Source organism: Lissotriton helveticus, chromosome 10 (genome assembly GCF_964261635.1).
Source record: "Lissotriton helveticus chromosome 10, aLisHel1.1, whole genome shotgun sequence".
Classification (NCBI taxonomy): Eukaryota; Metazoa; Chordata; class Amphibia; order Caudata; family Salamandridae; genus Lissotriton; species Lissotriton helveticus.
In genome coordinates, this window is record NC_136071.1 from 822,488,775 (window position 1) to 822,510,312 (window position 21,538).

At 45.8% G+C, this 21,538-nt stretch overlaps 1 protein-coding gene across 1 annotated transcript in view; it reads right to left on the reverse strand.

Annotated features, from left to right (window-relative positions):
* Positions 1-21,538, reverse strand: part of GAD2 (glutamate decarboxylase 2) — a gene marked incomplete at its 5' end in the record, with an annotated part of 538,013 nt that overhangs the window by 289,502 nt on the left and 226,973 nt on the right. The window contains 2 exons of the mRNA XM_078662797.1: positions 652-731; positions 12,191-12,306. Of these exons, the coding sequence (XP_078518923.1) occupies positions 652-731; positions 12,191-12,306 (196 nt within the window). The remainder of the gene's footprint in view (positions 1-651; positions 732-12,190; positions 12,307-21,538) is intronic.

A 21,538-nucleotide genomic window follows, 5' to 3' on the forward strand; every position in this document is an offset into this window, starting at 1 on the left:
CCTGTGCCGGTGCTATCAAAGGTCAGGGTGCTGAATACCAAGTCTGAGTAATCTTCTTTGCATCTCATGCCTCTTTTATCCACTAGAAGACACTCCCCTACTTTATCTCACTCTTTTTCATCACTGCTTTCTCCCTTTGTCACTGTTTTCCCATCTTTCCTGTCCTCCTCCTTTTTTTACTTTTGTGTGTTTCTCTCTTTTGCTCTGGTTCAAAAAATCTGTTGAGGAAAAAATAAGTTCTGGCCCCAAAAAGTAAGTGCTGATGGGTCCAACTTGCAACCACCAGCTCATACTAAACACTGATTGTACTATTCATGTACCTCCAGGCATTTTCTCATACTTTTCTTTCATATAAATAAAAGGCATTAGCTGCTAATAAATTCAATGGATAACTTTTTTGTAAGAAAGAAATGTACAAATACCTAGACAATATGCCCATTTTTCAACTGCCTTTCCATGAAACATTCTGAGCATAATTGATATCACTGGTTCATGCTTGAATGACACATTGATTTAGGAGCTTTCTCTTGAAAGCAGCTGTTTGGTATAATATGCTTCTATGAGCCCAGAAAAGCAATTTCAATAATAATGGAATGATCACAGTTTACTTTTCATCTATGATGAGAACCCATATTCCAAATCTCCACTTACCTTTCATCACATTTGATCAAAATCACACTGTCAGTACCGATTCCCAAAGCTGAAGCACCTTTCTTTACAGAGAAGTGACTCTGAAATGGAAGGGTTGGGTTTTATTTATTTTCTTTCACAAAAGCAATTTACATTCAACTTTATGGAATTCGCATTTCTTCACATTGTTTACAGAACAGCATTATATGTAATAATGGAAAAAATGTGACTTATTTCACCCGTGCAGACCTACTTGTCTACATTTTTTTTTTAGACTAATATAATGGATACAATAATACATAATTTGCTTGATTTTATTATTAATGACTACATAATAGCTTATGGATTCCTCCAAGACAACATGCATTTGAGACTATTGGAAGTAGAAAGTTACGGTCTTACAAATCCTTAGCTGTTTTATCTCCCATTAGGAGCTTATACGAGCACAATATCATGTCACATGACCAATGATTTAATTAGAAATGTGAAATCATGAAATTAGGTAAAGGAGAGCCGTTTATGAATGGTGTAAGAAAGAGAAATATGGGTTGTGCATATTGTCAGAACCCCTTGCAGAGGGCCAGATGCATGCAGGGGCTACTGGGCCCAACCGTGGTGGCTGAGGCCTTTTACTCCTGATGTGCTGGGGCAAAGCCTAGTATGGATCCTGAGGAACTCGGCCAAGCAACCCTTCTGCACTTGATTCTCAGTGGTAGATGTGGATGAGTAGTGAAAGGCTCCCTTGGGGGGCGGGGGAGAAGAGTGTAGATACAGGTAAGTAAACACGACTCATAACTCAAAGTGTGAACAATAAATTAATGTCCAGTCCAAACCTTACTTTTAAAAGAAAAAGTATTTTATTTCTAACTCTACACTTGCAATGGAATAACGATACTCGTATGCAATAACATACTCCCCTTGAGGCTGGGGCTCTAAGTAGTTGTCAGGCAAATCCCTGTCCCACCTCTACCTTGTAACATGCTTGGGGGTTATTTCTCATTCACTAGTGGCCACATCCAGGAATGCGTACTAGTAGGCCACACTCAACAGTTCCCTTTGAACTCCTTAGTTATATGTCAAAAATGTCTATGGTCCCACAGCACTGAGCCCCCCGGGTACCACAGGTTCAGTTCCAGTCTTACCCGCTCAGGTGGAATGGAAGTGTTCAGCTGTGCTGTAAGTGGCCCCTCCGTGGGTGCTCCTGAGTCTAGATCCCATTCAGCGAAGACGGACGGGCAGCACCTTGCAGGCACAGACTCTCTCCTCTGAGCAGCGTTGCCAGCTCATCCAGCAAATGCAGCTGCAGGCACTCGTCAACATGACGTAAGTCATTCTTCCCCTAATAGGAGGGGAGAGGTGGGGGGACTTCTTAGGCTCCCAACTGGAGCTCTCATAAGGATGTGGCCTCTTTGATGGCGTCATTGCGATCCTCGGGCAATCGGTCTGGTGCTGATGGCCAATTGGTCCCACTGGTCATGGCAGTAAACCTCTCGTCCAGGACATGGCCCAAAAACTTGATCACAGTGGTACTGGCAGCACCTCCTAATATACGGGGTTGCCACTTTCCTCACAATCGGGCACAGACTCTTCCAGTATGTTCGCCCTCACTTCAGCAGCTCCTCCTGGTCATGGTCCTGATGATGTCTTAGAGTGAGACAGTGGCGGCTCGCTATGGTAGTGCTGCGGGGAGGTGTGGCGGGGCGTTGCAGCGGGGCGGGAGAGGGGCAGGGTGGGGGGTAGTGGAGTCGGACATATAATGTCCACAAGTAAAATAAATAAATAAAACTATTTACATTGAGCTCGCTGCATCGCCGAGTTGGTGATGCAGCGAGCGCACGGTAAATAATTGTATTTATTTATTTATTTACTCGTGGGCGTCGCATGTCCGACTCCACTACCCCCTCACCTTGCCCCTTCTTAAAATACCTTCTCACTCGTCACTCATTTTCTCAAAATTATTCCTCCCTGCTATTTGCACTTGATTTCTATTCACCATTGTTATAATTATCACATGCCTTTTTATCTTTTACTAGCAGCCCGCCCCGACGTTGTCCGGGGATGAAATTTAATGTGTGCAATGCTTGTAATAGTAAATCTCAATTTATTGTAATATTTCACGGTATTTAACAATGATCTTGCACGTCGTCATTTACCTGTCTTGAAAAGTTGTTGATATAGGCTGGCTAACGTCACTTTGTAATGTTTGTTGAATGTGTTTGTCCTCTTCTGCCTGCACTGTTTGTAGGAGCGTTTTTCGAGATAAGTGCCTCCTTAGCTGTACCCAATTTGAAGAGCGTTCATGATCGGTGCATCCTCAGTGGTAACCTTTGCAGCCTGTGGGTGTTGTGGAGTGGCTTGCTTATGGAATCCCCAAGATCGTTCTCTTACACGTGAATCTGTGTACACTGCCAGTGGCCTGCGTGACAGCGTGCTTGCGAGGGCTTGGCTTGTGTGATTGACGCTAGTATTGTGACAGCTTTTATGCCTCGCCTGAGCCCCGTAGTGAACTCTCTTATTTTGGCTGGTACGCTGCCTCGCTTCATCCTCCGCCAGCAGTAATGGCGTGTGAATGGCAAAAGCCGCGCCCATTTTTTTATTTTTTATTTAGCCAGGCCCCTCTGACAACGCTAACGCCCACACGTAATGGAGCGTGAATGGCGCGCCCAGTGAATGGTGCGCTTGTGAAAGCGGCGCTTGCAAGGGCTTGGCGTGTGTGATTGACGCTGACAACGTTAACGCCCACACGTAATGGAGTGTGAATGGCGCGTCCAGTGAATCGTGCACTTGTGAAAGCCACGCCCATTTTTTTATCCAGGCCCAACGCTGACGCCCACAAAGGACTAAATGTGAAGTCTTCTTTGACACGCCCATCGCTGACAGCACAGCGCCAACGCCCACAAGGGACTACTTTACCCCTAAGGTTCTTTCAACTTTGTGATGTATATGGTGGGCAGCTGTATAGCCTATGTCCATATGCTGCAACTCCCCTTTACAATGCTGTATTGGGTGTAGTGATTGGTGCTGTACTTCTTGAGCTTACCTGCCTCAAAAGTTTCAGCTCTCTCTTTATAATAGTAGTATGGATATGGATGGATATGGATTATGCTCCATCCTGTTTAGTAACTCCATTATACTTGCCTATTTCACTGTCTTCTTGTCCTCTCGCATATTGCTTGTCTGGTAGTACCCCTTGGCCATCAACTTTTCATCCTTCTTTTCCTGCGCTACTTATCCTGTTTTGTGGGCTTGTGTGGGGTTACAACCTGGACTTTCATGCTCAAGCGTTGGTGCGCTGAACTAACTTCAGACACCCGTGGACGGGAAAGTTAAACCTTGCAGAACTAGCCCTGGTTTACTCAACAACTTGCCGCTATTGTGCGACCCATCCTCCTTAGAAAAGTATTACGACCATTTGTGTATTTCAAATTTTCAATGCTGTTTGCTGGTTTTTTTTCAAAACCAATTTTATTGAGCAAGTAGGCAATAAGAGAGTGGCATCCCACCAATCGGAGATCACCACCAACATTACAGGCACAGTATATCAGATAAGTAGCAAGTATTCAAGTATGCAGTGAAAATAAGCTCGACATTAACAAACCCCGAACCCACCCGACCCCACGACCCCTGTCCCCCCCCAACTCCCAGCAACTCCCCCCACCCCACCCCCCCATGCACGTGTACATACAGCAGCGGATTAAGGGTATAGGTGTAGTGTTATAGGAGTGTCACAGAGTCTGGCCTACAACGTCTATTCAATCAGGTGTCCTCTTCTCGCTCCACGGGGGGATCCAGGGACAGACCCCGGTACTCGGCCCACCGCTTCCAAATTTTGTAGTGTTTGCGAGGGCAGCCCCTCGCCTCAAAGATCGGCCTCTCAAGGCCCATGAAATAGTCCAGGCCTGCCTTCCACGCTGACAGGGGAGGGGCCCTCACACTCTTCCACGCCTGTGCTAGGTCTCGCTTGGCTGCAACCAGCCCCAGAAGCAACAAATGACGCTTATAGACGTTCCCAACAATACCCTCCATAATATGCAGCAACCCCAACCGGTGGGTGCGGGGAAGGTCCCAGCCCAGGACTTCAGATAGACAGCTCCACACGCCTCTCCAAAAGCCAGACAGCCTGCCACACGACCACACAGTATGCAACAGGGATCCAGGCACCATCCCGCAGCGCAGACATTCTGGGGACGCAATCAGCCCAGCTCTCCACAATCGTTCGCGGGTGTAGTAGGCCCGGTGCAAGTATTTAAATTGGATGAGCCGGAGCCGCACAGCAATGGCGGCCCCACGCGGGGATTCCAGTGCGTCTCTCCAATCGTCGTCATCTAGGGGCCCCATGTCCACCTCCCAAGCAGCCCGAAGAGAGTGTAGGGTAGAGGAGCAATGGATAACTAGTGTCTGGTATATCCGGGACACCTTCCTATCCCCCAGGTCTCCCATAAAGATCTTCGCCTCGACAGGACTGAATTCAGGCAGGGAGTCCAGGTTAGCAATGCTCGGGGTGAGGGCATGACGCAGTTGCAAATAACGGAAAAACTGGGACTGAGGCATTTGGAACTCCGTACGTAGTTCCTCGAATGATTTGAGGGTACTGCCGGACATGACCTGGCCCAGCTGTGAGATACCTATCGCCTCCCAGCCCTCAAAGCCTGCCAGAGCCGCGAGCTCCGGGAGCAGGCCATTATGCCAGAGCGGCGTCTCGGCCGTCAGCTTGCCCCACCAGCCCATGCGGCGGAGGGTCTGTCTCCACACCGCAAAGACCACTCTGGTAACCGACGGCAACGCACGACGCAGACGAACTGAGTATAAAATGGTGTGCAGCGCGTGCTCGCCCATGAGCGACCGCTCCAATGCGTACGCCGGGTCCCCCCTGTCACCGTACCACCACTCATTAAGAACTAGCAGTTGGGAAGCCTGGTAGTACAAGAGGAGATCAGAGGCGGCCAGGCCCCCGCAATAGGTGGACAGGAAGCACATTTTCAACGCCACCCTGGCCGCCCCACCGGCCCACAGAAAGCGACCCAGCGTCGAATTGACTTGGCGAAACCATTGCAGACCGATAGGGTGGGGGAAGTTTTGTAGCTGGTATAGCAGTCGAGGAAGCGCCACCATTTTGAAGATGGCCGACCTCCCAAAGATATTGAGGGGCATTCTGGACCAAGTCTTGACATCGGCTTGGACCCGTTCCCAAACCGGTAGGACGCCAGGATCCCACGCCACGGTGCATGATTCCGAGAGATAGATGCCAAGGTATTTCAGCCCATCCGTCGCAACTCGCAGTCCTGCAGCCCAGGGGTCCACCACGACTCCGCCACCCAGCACCCATAGAGTGGACTTGCGAAGGTTGAGCCGAAGGCCGGAGATCTCACCAAAGATGCACATGACCTCCAGTACCCGGGGACCCGAACGCTGCAGGTCGGTAATGAAAAGAGAATATCATCTGCATATAATGCGATTCTATCCACCAGGTCCCCACCCCACTCAAACCCACGTATCTGGGCATCCGCTCGTATCCGGGATGCTAGGGGCTCCATTGCCAGGGCAAACAGGTATTTGGATAGCGGGCAACCCTGTCGGGTACCTCGTCCAATTTGAAAGCGCCCGGACGTGGCTCCGGCCACCCGGACTGAGGCCGTGACGTTGGTGTACAGTAGTTTCAAATATGATAGGAACACCGGACCGAGGTTTAGGCGGGGCAAGAGCGTAAACAGGTAGGCCCAACTCACTGAGTCAAAGGCCCTGTCCACATGCGCCAATAAAAGCGCTGCCTGCTCACCCCGAGCCCCCATGGCATCGATCGCCGCCTGCGCCCGCCGGATATTGTGGCGGGTTGCCCTACGAGGCATGAACCCGGCCTGATCAGGGTGGACCAAGGCGGTAATATGGGGCAGCAGGCGGTTTGCCAAGGCCTTGGCCAAGACCTTGGCCTCTACATTCAGCAGCGAAATGGGACGATATGAGTCGTGCCTGTCTGGGGCCCTGCCAGGTTTTAGAAATACCACGATCTCGGCATGGCGCCAATCCGGCGGCATCTCCCCCACCGCCCGTGCTGCCTCAAGCGCGCGCCTGTATTGGGGCCCCAGTTGAAGGTGGAACTTTTTGTAGAATTCACATGGGTAACCGCTCGGGCCCGGCGCCTTCCCCGTATTGAGTTGCCCCAGTGCGTCCCCGAGTTCCTCGGCCGTAAGCGGGACCTCAAGCGCAGTTCTAGTGTCGTCGGAGACGGCCTGTGGCAGCAGGTCATCAAGATATGTAGAAAGCTCCTCTAATGCCAGGGAGTCCTGGGGGGCGTATTGTGTCTCAAAGTGATGGGCGAAGCTAGCTGCGAGACGAGCCGGATCCGTCACCACCGAGCCATCTTCCGCCGTGAGGCCTGGTAGCGTGAGAGGCTGGAAGGTAGCCTGACACAGCCGATGGAGCATTGTGCAGGACTTGTCCCCCCATTGATAAACCCTGCTACGCGTGGCGAGCCACGCCTGTCTGGCTTCATCACGCAAGACCGAGGCATAGGACTGCTGCGCCTGCAAGAGCTGCCGTACCGCAGTCTCATCCCCACCCTCCCGGCCACGCCGCTCCAAAATCTCTACTCGAGCCGCAGCTGCCATAATGGCCTCCCGGCGCTGTCGTCGGGCGGCTGCACACCAGGCGATATCAACACCCCGTATTGTGGGTTTCAATGTCTCCCATACCGTTACTGCGCCAACGTCCCCTCTGGATTTTTGCGCCAATAATTATCGATCGCTTCGCGCAAGTGATGTACGTATTCAGGGTGCTGTAGATGCCACGAAGACATCCGCCACCGAAACGGTTGTCGGTGCGTGAGAAGGTCTATTGTGGCCACTACTGGGGAGTGATCTGACAGACCCCTGGGCAGGATAGCAGCGTCTCTCACACGACTCAAACAGGCACCAGGCATAAAGATGTAATCCAGTCTCGAGAAGGAACCATGCACCGCCGAGACATACGTGAACTCACTCGCAGCAGGGTGAAAATGGCGCTACACATCAACCCAGTCCAGGCTGTCCGCTGTTGCTCGCAGTTTAGTATGCGGGGGAGAGGAGGAGGAATCCATTGCCACAGGTGCACATCGCCGACGGTCCAAGCTCATATCAATAACATCATTCCAATCGCCCCCAACCACCGTCAACACATCCGGCATGTCATCCCACACAGCAAAGAGTCTCTCCGACAAGGCCCACTGCATAGGAGGAGGGGCATAGACACTGCCAAAAATCACTGGTTCGGCACCCATCCGTCCCTTGATGAAAACAAAGCGGCCCTGGGGGTCTATCCTCTGCCTCTCATGAACGTAAGCCACCCTGCGATGAACTAAGATAGCCACCCCCCTCGATCCCCTCGCAAAGCCGGCATGATAAACCTGCTGGAAGCCAAATCTCTGGAGGCTTAGGACCTTAGAGCCCTACATATGAGTTTCTTGGAGCAGCAGCACATCAATCGCTTCCCTCTTCCCCCAGCGCAACACTGCTCCTCGTTTGATTTTGTCGAGCATCCCCCTCACGTTCCATGTGACAACTCGGATGACCTTATTAGGAAGTACAGTAGTTGGATCAGCCATCGTCTAGACAGTCACCCCCGTTAGGCCCTCCGCGCCACCCCAACGCACCCCACCATTCATAAGATCCACCATCAATATACACGTGCAGTCCCGCCCCCCCAACCCCAAACAGCAACAAACCAACCCTTCCCCCATCCCCGCTCCCCCCACCCCAATACCTCATAAAACACTGAAGTATCTGTCGCGGCATGGAGAGACCCGGGTCCAGAACCGAGGACCTAGGGCCCACCATACCAATGGATCCCAACACCCCAGTCGCCACTCACTCACCCCCCTCCCACACCCACAGCTCGTGAGGGTCTAAGGCCCTTAGAAGTCGCCTCCCGAGCCCCACAGCATTCCCACAGAGAACCCCATGTTGTGACACGCGTAGAAAGTCCGGCACCATCGGGTCCCCAGTAGCTAATCAAATACAGAGTAGGGCAACACATTACCAGACAGGATCAAGGTCCAGGCCCCCCCAGAGTTCAGCTGCCAGCATCCGAGTGGTCAGAGTCCATAGTGCCACCGGTCTGTGTCGCACTAACGGAGGCCGACCGTTTACGTGATCTGGACCTCCGATGTCGCCCCTTCCGGTTCGGGCGGTTCGTCCGCTCCTGCGATGATCCCCTTGATCCGCCCGGGTTCAGCCCCGGCTGGGGATGCGGCCTGACCCTTACCGCCTCGTCCGTCCACCGAAAGACCTCCTCGGGGGAATCGAAGAAATGTGTCCGGGACTGGTGCACCACCCGTAGGCGGGCCGGGTATAGGAGAGAATACTGGAGTTTCAGACCCCGCAACTTAGCTTTAGCGGCCACAAATGACTGCCTCTGCTGCTGCACCAGCTTCGTATAATCCGGAAAGATCATAATAATGTGATTTTCATAGGAGAGCGAACCCTTTTTTCTTGCCTCTCGCAAAATGACATCACGGTCGTGGTAGTTCAAGAGTCTTGCAATTACAGGCCGGGGGCGCTCACCTTCCGGCGGCCGTTGTGTCAGGGCCCTGTGTGTCCTCTCAATCACGAAACAAGTGGACAGTGTCCCCTCCGGGAGCCAGTCCCCCAGCCATTGGGTCAAAAACCGTACCATGTCGTCTTTCTCACACCTCTCCGGAAAACCTATAAATCGTAGGTTGTTTCTCCTCGCGCGCCCTTCGGCATCCTCCACCCGGGTAGCGAGAGTCTTCTGGGTGCGCTCCACCTCCGCCAGTCTCTGCTTCAGCGCGCCAATGTCCGTCTCCGTCACCGTGATGCGAGATTCGGTCTCAGTAATCCGCTCCACAGCATTGCGGAGATCCTGGCGCAGCAGCGTAACGTCTGCACCCACGGCCCCGATCTTGGCATCAAGCATGTCCCGGGACTGTGTGATGGCCGCCAAGATCGCCGCATTGTCCGGCCCTGTCCCGCTGCCACTGCTGGACGCCCCTGATCCACCACTGGGCCCCGTGAATTTGTCGATTGGGCCTTGTTTAGGCGGGCCTCCTCCACCGCCCCTGGTCATTGCTACCTGTAGTCCCAACGTTGTCTCTCACCGGGCTGCCGTCCGCGGCCTCGGCGCCGGATACCTCCGCCCAGCCGGACCGTCCACTCAAGTTCAGGGCGGACACCTCCCGTATCAATCCACAGCCAGTCTCCAGGAGCAGACCCGCTGACGTGGGCACAGGGGGCCCCGGGTCCCGGCCGAACGCCACCACAGGCGTCCCGGGGGTGCAGAGTGATAATTACTGCTTCCAGGCCAGACCAGTCCCAATAGCGCGAAACTTGAGGCCCCGGTCTCACTAGGGCGGTGTAGGCCTCCACAACGCTGTATTGTCCGTGAATGGGCTCCCAGGCACAGCACTCATACACAGGGCGCTCCCACACCTCGTAGGCCACTGGAGCTGCAGAGTCGGGTCGGGACCCGCCCAGTTGAAGCGATCTCCGGCAATCTGTCCCCGACCGCCGCTCGGCGTCTTGAAAATCCAGGTCCCGGATCCACTGCCAGTGACCAGGCCGCACTCCGCTGCTGATGCCGCCAGACCCCGGGATAGATGGAGCCGCAGGACCAGCGCACCGGAGGGGTCAGAGTATTCCCCGGAACCGATGCCGCTCACGTGGTACTAACTGCGGGCTCGGGGGCCAGGATAAATGAGCAAGTTATGTCCGGGCCGGCGGGAGCTCTACAAAGCTGCGACCGCCATCCTCGCCCGCTAAGCCACGCCCAATGCTGTTTGCTGTTTAAAAAAGTAAACGTATGTGACTTGACATTTTTTTGATTGAAGCTAAAAAAAAATTAAAAAAATGCAGTTGCCTGTGATGCTATATACTTTTTTCCCTTTCGTGTCCTCTTTGCATCTATCACAATTCCCGAACGATTGGGCTACTTTTTTTAATCACCAAATGACCTTAGTTAGCACCTTTGTTTCCTTCATTTTTTGCCCAAAAAGATTTTTTTGTGTAGCCTCACCTCGTTACAGTACTATAAATACGTATAGGAAGGCAGAGTTATAGCTTCAACATGTTTTTGCAAAAGAAGCTTCCATGGTTTGACTGAGATAGACTGGCAACAGTACAGGTTATATAGGCCCCGGTGCGCAGCAAGGGAGCAATGGGCAGGTTCGGACTGGCCTATATGGCAATCAGGAGTGTGAGATGGGCTTGACTGGCAAGTTAGTGTGTGGGACAGGTATTCTACTTTGTGGGCCTCTTTTATGGTCAGGTTGCATTTTAAACTGTTCATTTCCCTGATTTACTATAAACCTTGCCTGCAGCCAGCAGAAATGCATGCCGTCTCCCATACATTGCAAAACAGTTATACAGAGTGACTTTCTTTGCAAGTTCTAAACCAGCCCAATTTGCAAACATGGGCCACTTTTAAAAGATTTTGATTCACTAATGGGGCAACTTTTATTTTGGTGCCCAAGAATATTTTCTGCCCCAGTCCGACCAAAGTCATGGTCCATAAGGCAAGCAAGGAAAATTAGGCCCGAATGTCCTGGTTTGGTTTGTACAAAACAACTATACTTTGGGACCAGGCTCTGTCTCACCTAAGCCCTGGTGCTACAACGTTGTTACAACGCATGCTTTTGCCATGCATGCTTTTACAACGCAGGTTTTTCAACGCAAGTCGTTACAACGACTTGCGTTGGGGGTGCTGGATAGTGAATAGTTTAATTTACTGTTCCAACTCCAGTCCCCGTGGATAGTAGGATGGTGTTGGATAGTAAATTAAACTATTACCTATCCTAGAGCGCCCCCCAGCGCAATTCGTTGTAATGACTTGTGTTGAAAAACCTGCGTTGTAAAGGCACTGCGTGGTAAAAGTTGCGTCTAAAGGATGTTTCCCGTGCTACAGCACCTACTGCACTATTTATAGCTGCACCCATGACTCTACCCCCATTATCACGGCTCATTTAAAAGGAGGCAAACAGCTGACAATGTATTGGTATTCCCAATTTGAATTTAATTAATGACTTGCATTGCTGGCCACGTTCCTTGTTCTAAATGAGTTTACTGGAGCCCTTACGGTTATATTTCTCAATTAATAGCGATACCTAAATTTAACATGACATTACCGAGCCTAAAAACGTTTGTATCTATTGAGTTTAAACAACGACCTGCATGCTTAGCATTTCTCACAGTGCTAAATAAATTATTTCATTTAATAGAAAGCCTGAAACATTAGCATACTATTTGCAGGAAGTGAATTTACTTAATTCATGGGAGAAATGGTGTTTTGAGAAATAGCTACAGTATTTCCCTATATGAGAATTTACTTTTCTACGTCATCAAGTTCTTAAAGTAAAACGTGCCAAATAGAAGATCGATTTATCTACAACAGATATTTTAATTGTGAAAAACAGCAAAAACTTTTCATGCATAAATGCTTGAATAAAAAACATTTCTTTCATTCACGTTCAGATAACACACTGTTAAACAAGATTCGCTTTCACAGTTTGAACTGCATACGTTTATAGTCAATAAAACATTCACGAGAATGAAAGGAAAGAGACAAAAAGACGTACATGCTCTGATGTGAGGGCAATCAGTCGCGGAAGAGATGCCATCCCTTTCTCTTTCACTTCTGGGAACATCTTGAAACGTGCAATCAACATAGCATATAGGTTAGAAATGGCGCCACCTGGAGTCCACAGTAACACATTGTTACTTTTCAAGTCAAAAGTATTTCAGCATTTACAAACAGTAGTAACGCATGACATTACGTTTCAGTCTTTCTTGAGCCTTTATCTCCAAAAGACATCTTTAAACAGCAATACTTTCCAGAATCTGTCTTTAATTATATTTCTTTGCCTTTTCGCAGAATTTAGGATTTACTCTTATAGTGCAGTTTTTGACAACATGTAAAAGTCTATTGGTCTGAGCATAGCCGCGTTAGATGAACGCGATATACATTGATATGTTTGCTTTTTGTAACAATTTAAAACATTTTCCTAATATTTTTTGTGGCACTGGGGATTCAAGTCCTAAGTGACGCTTTTTAGAGATTTACTTATGAGCATAACAATTTATCATTGTATGAACAGAGCAAAACCACATTCCAAACTTTTCCAAATTTAAAATACCATTCCATCATTATAGTTCCATCAGTTAATTTAAAAAAGAACACGTATATAACAATTCACCATTTGCAGTGATGCAATAAATATAATACAAATATTTAGCCTCAGAGAAACTTGGTGCCACGTAATACAACTTTAAATTAAAATACGCAAGGAGGAAGACCAATTCGTACATTTTTCATCTCATACTAACCCTGCCTCATGGATTTGGGTAATTTAAAGTAGCCTACATTTACGCAGAAATCACGCAACACAGTGCAGAAAGCAAAGTAAAGACAGAGCAGACCAGCACCAAACCTACTTGCACTGGCGCACTTAAGGAAATAGTCCATCCATGGGTTAATTTGTAAAAAGAATAAGTGCCGGGGCTCTTGTCAGGAGGCAGCTTCCACCAGCTCATTTCTCCTGTTTGTGCCACCTAAAACGGAACCATGAAACCATACAAGAGGGGAGAGCATGTGGCTAATGGCCAGAGCTGCTGACTTCGGAGCTGGGGAACCAGGTACAAGTCTTGGCATTGGCTCAACATCCTGTGATTCTGGGCGAATCACTTAATGTTCATGTGCCTACCAAAATGAATGTGTCCTTAACTGGTGCTCAAGTGCCGGTGATGATGATTAAAGGCCGGTGATGAGCACCGGAAACCATGAGCTCAAATTAAGAACTGGGTCCCTTCCAGTACCAAAACTATGCTTTAAGGTTTTCTCAGTTTGTATGAATGCTGTAAAATGCAGCACATATGCAAAGTGGGAAAAAGGAGTAGAAATTAAAACATTTCTCCTTGTTACACTTCCCTCGAGGAGGTGCAGAGTTTTGACCCAAATCCCTGTCTAGAAGTCTTGGTAGATAGGTATTTGTGTCAAAGCCCATGGGTGATTGCATGGGAATGCACATGCAGCACCCATGGAACACCCATAAAATGCCCTCTTGATACAGAGTAACACAAGGCAGCGCATTGCAACACTATGTATTACTTTCGTTACAATCCAACACAAGCTGCTATTTGTAAATCCCACCCAAACTCTTTGCCTCAGGTTCGCATTAGAAAAGTAATATAACCCAGTGCAAAATGTGTGTTAATCTGGGCCAAAACAATCTATGAGACTTGAAGCAGAATGGCATTGTTAGAAATGGGGGTGTCTAGTTGGCAATTGTTTGCAACTTTGGCTAAATAGGGACCTTTCTTCCTAGTCAGCGTAAGGGGGATACACTTCTAAAATAACCCCTGCTCACCCCGTTGGTAGCTTGGCACAAGCAGACAGGCTTATCTCAGAGGCAGTGTGTTAGCCATTTGCACATAACCAAGAGTAATACAGTGAAAACACTACAAAATGACACCACACCAGTTTACAAAAATATCCAATATTTTTATATATTCAAAACAAGACCAAAACGACAAAAAATCCAACATACAGTCCTTAAGAAATATGCACTTTGTAATAATACTTGAAAAACACAGTTCCTGGAAGTCGGTAGCTCCGTCCACGCTACTGCGGTTCTATAAACAACAGAATCCAACAGTTCCCTCTGACCGCGCTGGTCAGGGATGTTAACAGACTTGTAAACAGTACCTTTTGTGTTGCGGCCGACACGTTGGTGCGGGCCAGTCATGGCAACCATCGCGTTTGTGGTGTGAAGCAGATCGGTGCGGCGTGCGATGCCCTCAAGTTGTGGTGCAGGCAGCGGTTCAGTGACGGTCGACCAGCGGCGTCGGTGAGATGAGGGCTGCGGTGCGGAGTGCAGGCGGGGCTCATTGTGGTGCTGACAGATAACGGTGCAGGCAACAGATCCGGTTGCAGGAAGCTGGCATTGGTAGGTCTAGACTGCGGTGTGGGACGGGACGGTGTGTCATCTGACTTACGAGCGGTACCCCCAAGCCACAATGCGGGAACAGAAGTCGCGGTGAGCTTGCAGCGACAGTGTCGGTGAGACCAGGGCGGCAAAGTGAAGTGAGTCGGTGGGAAGTGTGGTGCCCACAGGTAACGGTGTGGTGGCAGCGGTGGTTGTCATCGTCAGTGAGACCAGGGTGGCAGTGCGAGATGCAGCGGTGCCCTCTGCAGTGCCTTCAGGACACGGAGCCGGCGATGGAGTTGGTTGCTTTTATTTACTCTGTGGCAACTGAAACAGGGGTTCCAGAAGTGGTACCCAGAGGTTGGTGAAGTCTTTGCAGTCCGTGAGACTTTAGAACAGGAGGCAAGCTCTACTTCTAGCCCTTGGAGATACAAGCACAAGCAAAGAAATGTCAGTCCAGTCCTTTCATTGCCCAAGGTAGAAGCGGCAACTGCAGTCCAACCCAACAAAGCAACAACACAGAAAAGGGGTAGTACTCCTGGTAGCTCTTCCAGCTCTTCTTCTTGGCAAGTTACTTGATCCCAGCGAGTTCTCAGAAGTCTTTTATCTCCCTGAGACTTCCAACAGGAGGCAAGCACTACTTCAAGCCCTTGGAGAAAACTCTAGCAGCAGATTAATGAAAGTACAATCCAGTCCTTTCCCTGCCCAAGACAGAAGCAACAAGCAGCTGGCCAACACAGCAGAGCACACAGCAAAGTGGCAGTTTCTCCTGACAGCTTTTCTAGCCGTTCTTCCTGGCAGGTTCCTTAGTTCAGCAGTAATCTAAAGTTCAGAGGTCTGGGCCCTACTTTTTTATAGCACAAATTCCTTTGTTCTCTGTTGGCAGAGAAGCTCTTTGCCCAGCCAAAACCAGTTCTATTCTCTGTGGTGCAGCTGCCTGGCAGGAGGTGGAGACAGCATTGCCCAAGGCAGAACTTACCCATTCAGGTGTGAAAAAAATCTCCTCCCCCTAAACTGAATGCCGCCCAGGTCTATTCAGCCCAGCCCTAACCCATCCAGGAAAGGCAGGACACACATCAACCCTATCCGGTAGCTGAATGAGAGAATACGCAACCCCAGCCCCTGTCATTCAAAAGTCAGACAGTCAATCCACAAACCAGCAAAGGCACACAGGATGGCTAAGCAAGAACATACCCACTTTCTAAAAGTGGTATTTTCAAACACACAGTATAGAAATCATCTTTACTACAAGATGCATTTTTATATTCTGAGTTTCGGCATACTAAACTCCATCTTTCTATCTTGTCTCAATGTGAAGTTATATTTATAAGATGTTATAAATAAACTCTCATTCTATCATATGGGACAGATGGCCCTTCAATAGTGAAAAACAAAATACACTGTATTTCACAATCAGGACCAGTCACACACCTCAGTACCCCTCATATCCACTACCAGCTCTTGTATGATACTGCTGTCAAGCAGAACAGAATTCAAAGAAAGATGGGATTGTGCACCCAGAGATATAACAGTCCCCAACTCTTCAGTTGTATTAAAAAATATTCTTCCTTTATACAATTACAATTTGGTACATAAAATCTAGCAATCAAACATCCAGCTAACGCGTTTCGTTAAAAAACAATTGCACTTCATAGGGGCTATGAATGATTTACAAAAAACATGCATAAGAAACTGATACACAAACAATACACGATATACTAACATATACAACATAGTATACATTACAAATGTTCTGTAATCAATAACAGTTGTCAATTATGGGTTTGTGTCTTGTGAATGTCACATCAGTGTTTTATTAGTGTATAAAATAGATTTGTAATGTGTTAACTATATCAGACATGTTAGTATATTGTGTATTGTTTGTGTATCAGTTTCTTATACATGTTTTTTGTACATCATGCACGGCCCTGATGAAGCTCAATTGGTTTGGAACTAAACACGTTGGCTGGATTTTGTGTCCCAAATTGGAATGGAAAAAAGGAAGAATATTTTTAGCCAAAACTGAAGATGTGTGTACTGTTATATCTCTGGGTGCACCATTCCATCTTGTTTTACATATGTAGTATGGCTAGCAGCATTAGCAGCAAAACAAAACAAGAATTTCAACAACATAAAAAGTATTAAAAAATCTCACAAGCCCAGACTAGGCAAATGCATCATGGTCATACAACAATGCTGCTGCTTAACTGGATCAAACTTACAGGAATAGACAGCAGACAGATTACATCAAGCTCACATGCTATACCTTAAAACTGCAATTGTAATAATATCACAGAAAGCTTTATGAATCTAGATGAGTTGCAATATCCCAATATAAGTCATGAAATAATAGCAGTAGCAGTACCTGCTATCTAGTACCATGGAAACAAAACCAGCAATCAGCTTCCTGAACAAATTTGAGCTTTGAAATTATTTAACAAATACAATCGACTTCTTCAGAAACATCAGCTTGCCAGTTTCTAAAAATGTAGACATTCCACCAAGAAATGCCACATTTTTATTTTGGATAAATAACCCAATTTCCTTCAAACAGAAGCTTGTCCATGTTATAAAACTTATTTTATCCCAAAACACCTAATTTTCATTTATATCAAATACTTTTTTGGAGATCAAACATCAGCTTATCATTTTCACAAGGCATGCTAAATAACAACTGTCACGTGTGGGCAGCTTTTTCCTTTTAATGGGCGTTTAACACAATCATTAAATAGCATTGATGTCTTTCTTATGGCAGTGGAGATCAATATAATTACATCAAGAATAGCCCAAATAAGTAAATGATGGACACCATTCTACCAGTGCCAGCAACTCAAAATAAATAAGCATAATGCTGTTGCATATTTGCCATACGTCCACAATATGTCAGGAATGGATCACAAATATGCCAGTGATAGTCAGAATGTCAGGTAATGGCTATAATATGTTAAAAATCGGCCAGTATAATGCCAGGGATAGCCGGAATATTTCCAGAATAAGCACTGTATGTCAAGGATGGGCCAATATCCGCATTATGCCAGGGCTTTGCCAAAATGCTCCTCTGAATGCTCACAATACATCAAGGATGTATCACTATCTGGAAAAAGAAAGCTGTGATGCCACCAAGTATTCCCATTATATTATATGTCAGAAAGTATGGCCATTTTATGTCAAGGAATGGTAAACATTACACCAGGTATTGCCAAGATGTTGCCAAGAATGCTCACCATGCCAGGTATGTTTCAGCACCATTAAGCCAATATGAGCCTTCTCTTACCGTCAACCATGCTCTCAGACCCGACCACTCATTCCACCAACTTCCACATAAATACATACCCAGATGTAGTCACATGGTCCCTGGGGAGCAGATGGAACAAAGCAGAAGCATTCACAGTCAGATACTGCCTTGAGTGAGTGCTTCCACTGGCACCACCAGGGTCCATGCCTCCTCTGCTAATCAGAAGAGGAGGGTGGGATGAGGTGACATCTATGTTTGATGGAGAATTGGTGTTTCCATATGCTTTAGTGAGCCAGAGCAAAAGAATGATGGATTAAACCCAGATATTTGTGACTAGGGGTGAATGTTTGCATTGTTTAGCATTCCGTCCATCATCTGTTCCTTTTGCTCAGTGAGGCAGAACAGTAGTTCCTTTTATGGCCCCTATCTATAGAAGAATGACTATGGCTCAGCTTTCTTCCATCATCATGTAGTGTGCATTTGCAAGGAAGTAATTAGTCAAGCTAATGACCTAGGTTAAAGCCTACAACTTAGCTAATAAATGAATTGACTGGAAATGGAACGTGCTGGAATCTGCCCACCATGTCCTAATGATCCAACTTCTATCACTGTGAAATGGAAATGCTAATTCCATTCCTATTAATATTTACACATCAGTTACTTGTTGCAACTCTGGTTATGATGCTCCTTGAGTGATATGACTAGCAAGCAGTCCTATTCAAAAATCATATTTTATTCATTTGGACTGAATGCTGGTATAAGACATAAGTTTAAATCAGAAGGGTTTTGTGCTACCTGCTAGCCACTCTCGCTATTTAAAGTTATCTTGTTTAATTTCCTGCACTGGGTACATAGCATGAAGACATCACATTTAAAAGCCTTATATTTTAATTTTGTCAAAGGCATTGTGGCCATCTGTGAATAATCAATAACGTAACAGGAAAACAATCTATTCACTTCTGAATTTACTTATGACACAGCCCTATTAAAGCTTCTATGTGAATTTAGGATGACATTAGTATTAGATTATTATTTTGGGCATGAGAAGGCACGTTTATAAATAGGTATCGATCACAACTGACTTCCCTTACCCATAGGTTTTTGCAATTCCCTCGGCTGCCTCATCTTCGCTTTTTAACTAGGAATTCAAATGAATGGATAACTATTATTATCTTTATTAGTAGCAGTACTACTTGTAGCAGTAGTAGTATATCTTTATGCAATTATTCATGTAGTCATGTTGTCCAAATGCCAAAATCTTTGGCAGGGAAACCGAATTAGCAGTCATTCACATTAGAAAATGATTCAAAATTTATAAAAATCCTTTAACAGCATAGCATCAAGTGCATTTTCTGGGCTACGGAATGCGAATACTTTTGTTGAAAGAAATAATCCGCCTGTGGTGGATTTGATAGATTTTGTTTGTTGCTCTTCCAAAATTAAACAACTAGAGTTGTGGTCATTGCTTAATTTGTGAAAGAATGAGCACCAGTGCCAACAGTTCTGCTAAGAAGCCTACGGCTGGTGCTATTAGATGTCGGAGTGCCAACTACCAAGGCTGTGTAGTCTGGAGTCTAGCTCGTACCTCTTTAATCCACTAACAGACACTCCCTGCCCATTTATCTCACTCTTGAAAGTCTCCGTGTTATCCCTCTGTGACATTTTTTCTGTCTTTCTCTTTCTCCTCCTTTTCCCTTTAAGTGTTTTTCTGACTCTCCCGCTCGGGAAATCCCCAGTGAGAAATAAAAAGTCCACAATAATAAGTGCAAGTGGGCCCCAGCGGCAACCACCGGCTAAAATTAAGCACTGGGTCTGGTTCTCCAACTCAAATATACTCTCAATTAAATTGAGATTATTTGAAAATGAAAGTTTCTGATGTTGCGAACAAATAGTCATCCTTACTTTTACATCATAGAGGAGATTACCTACGATTAAAATAATTATAGGTCTATTTATTTTTCACTTAATCTTATCATTACCATGACATGTACCAACATTTTTTTTAGAATTCAAAAAAGGCCAGAATCTCACTTTCTAAATTCAGACTTGCTATGTAAAATGGGAGAATTTGAGTTACCACCTTTTCATCGTATCAATTAGCTCTTGTTTTGAGGCAGACAAGGTAGTAAAGGAAAGATCCTACAAAAGAAGTTACCTACTTTTATTTAACTTTTTTCTTTTAAGGAATTAACATCCATATTTCAAATACAGACATTCTTTCCATTTCATTACATCCACTGTTTTTTAATGTCAGTTGAAGACATCGCTCCTGATCTCCCTTATTGAACAACAAGAATATATAATTTGGAGCAGCAGCTACTATATGGTGAACAAGGCTTCCTTTTCCAGTATGATTAACTTATTCCAAATGTTCTCCTAAATTTCAATTCCTTGTAGAGCACCACAATCTATTTCATTTTACATTTTTCTGCAGAAAATAATTATAAGTCAAAAAATCAACACATTTACCAAATAGTCCTTCATATTAATTGGCTGACTCAAGTTTGGGATGAGATCTACTTTTAGATCTACTATCAGAAGCTAATCACTATATTACTGCGCCTTTTGTGCATGTGAAAATTGTTCAATTTCTAACCTTTGTTGAACGACCATGTTCTAATTCCATTTGTGCTTATTTTCGCATACTTTTTAGTTGTCCTATAGTCAAACTACTTTGGTTCAAAATACAAAAAAAGTTTATATTGCACACTGATGTTTCTTTCAAATTATGTAATGTTTTGTTATGTAGCCTGGTAGAACAATGGCACTTTCTTCCTTCCATGAGCAGCACTGTTGATTTATTATTTGTGATTGAAAATATGTCTACATGGGAAAAACATTAATGAACTAGCAGGTAAAACCTGGCAGAATAGAATACTTTTTAATCACATGTTAGATTGGATCTAGATATCTCCTATCAATATAAATATATATGTATGTATGCTAAATGTTAGAATATATATGGTCTTCTTTGATTTCCTGTTTTTCGAATGTACAAACAGATACACTGCAATGCCTGGCTTGTTAGTACACTGTTACAACAATTATTTAATCATAATCCTAAACAAAATGATTATTTAATTTTAAAAATGTAATCTAGAATCATCTTTATTGCTTTTATTTTAAATGTTATTGTTGATTGACTGAAGTATATTTGAATCGTATTCCACACAAACATTGTTGTGACTCAGCAATCGTAAAATTAAATTAAAACCCCAAAACAATCTTGGTAGGAATTGAAAATGTAAAATGAATGTACCAATTCAAAAAGCACATAGACTTTCAGGCATAAAAATGCAGAACACAATTTCATATAATATAATATACATGAAACTTAGAGCATGAATGCAATAACACAGCACCAAATGCGGTTTGAGGTTTAAATTTAAACACAACCATTGCCTTGAATGTAAATACATGGAAAAAGTTTAGATGCTATGGTAAAAATCGAAGCTAACATCCTAAGCATTCACAATATAAATGCGCACTGATGTTTTCAGATGATGCACAAAAATGTACTTTCCATTTCCATCCCAAAAAGCAGCCACTAATGAGATGGTCCAATTAAACAAATACGTTTTATATTAACTAAATATGCTTTTTCATGTGTAGGAAAACAATTATTAGAACTCACTGGGATATTATATGCCCTCATAGCAAGTAGTTCAATACCAATACATCATATGCAATGATAGTTCATCATACAAGTCATTGTGCTATCTGCTTACAAGTTAAAAGGCTTTCTATAGAATATGTTTTCAGTCTTA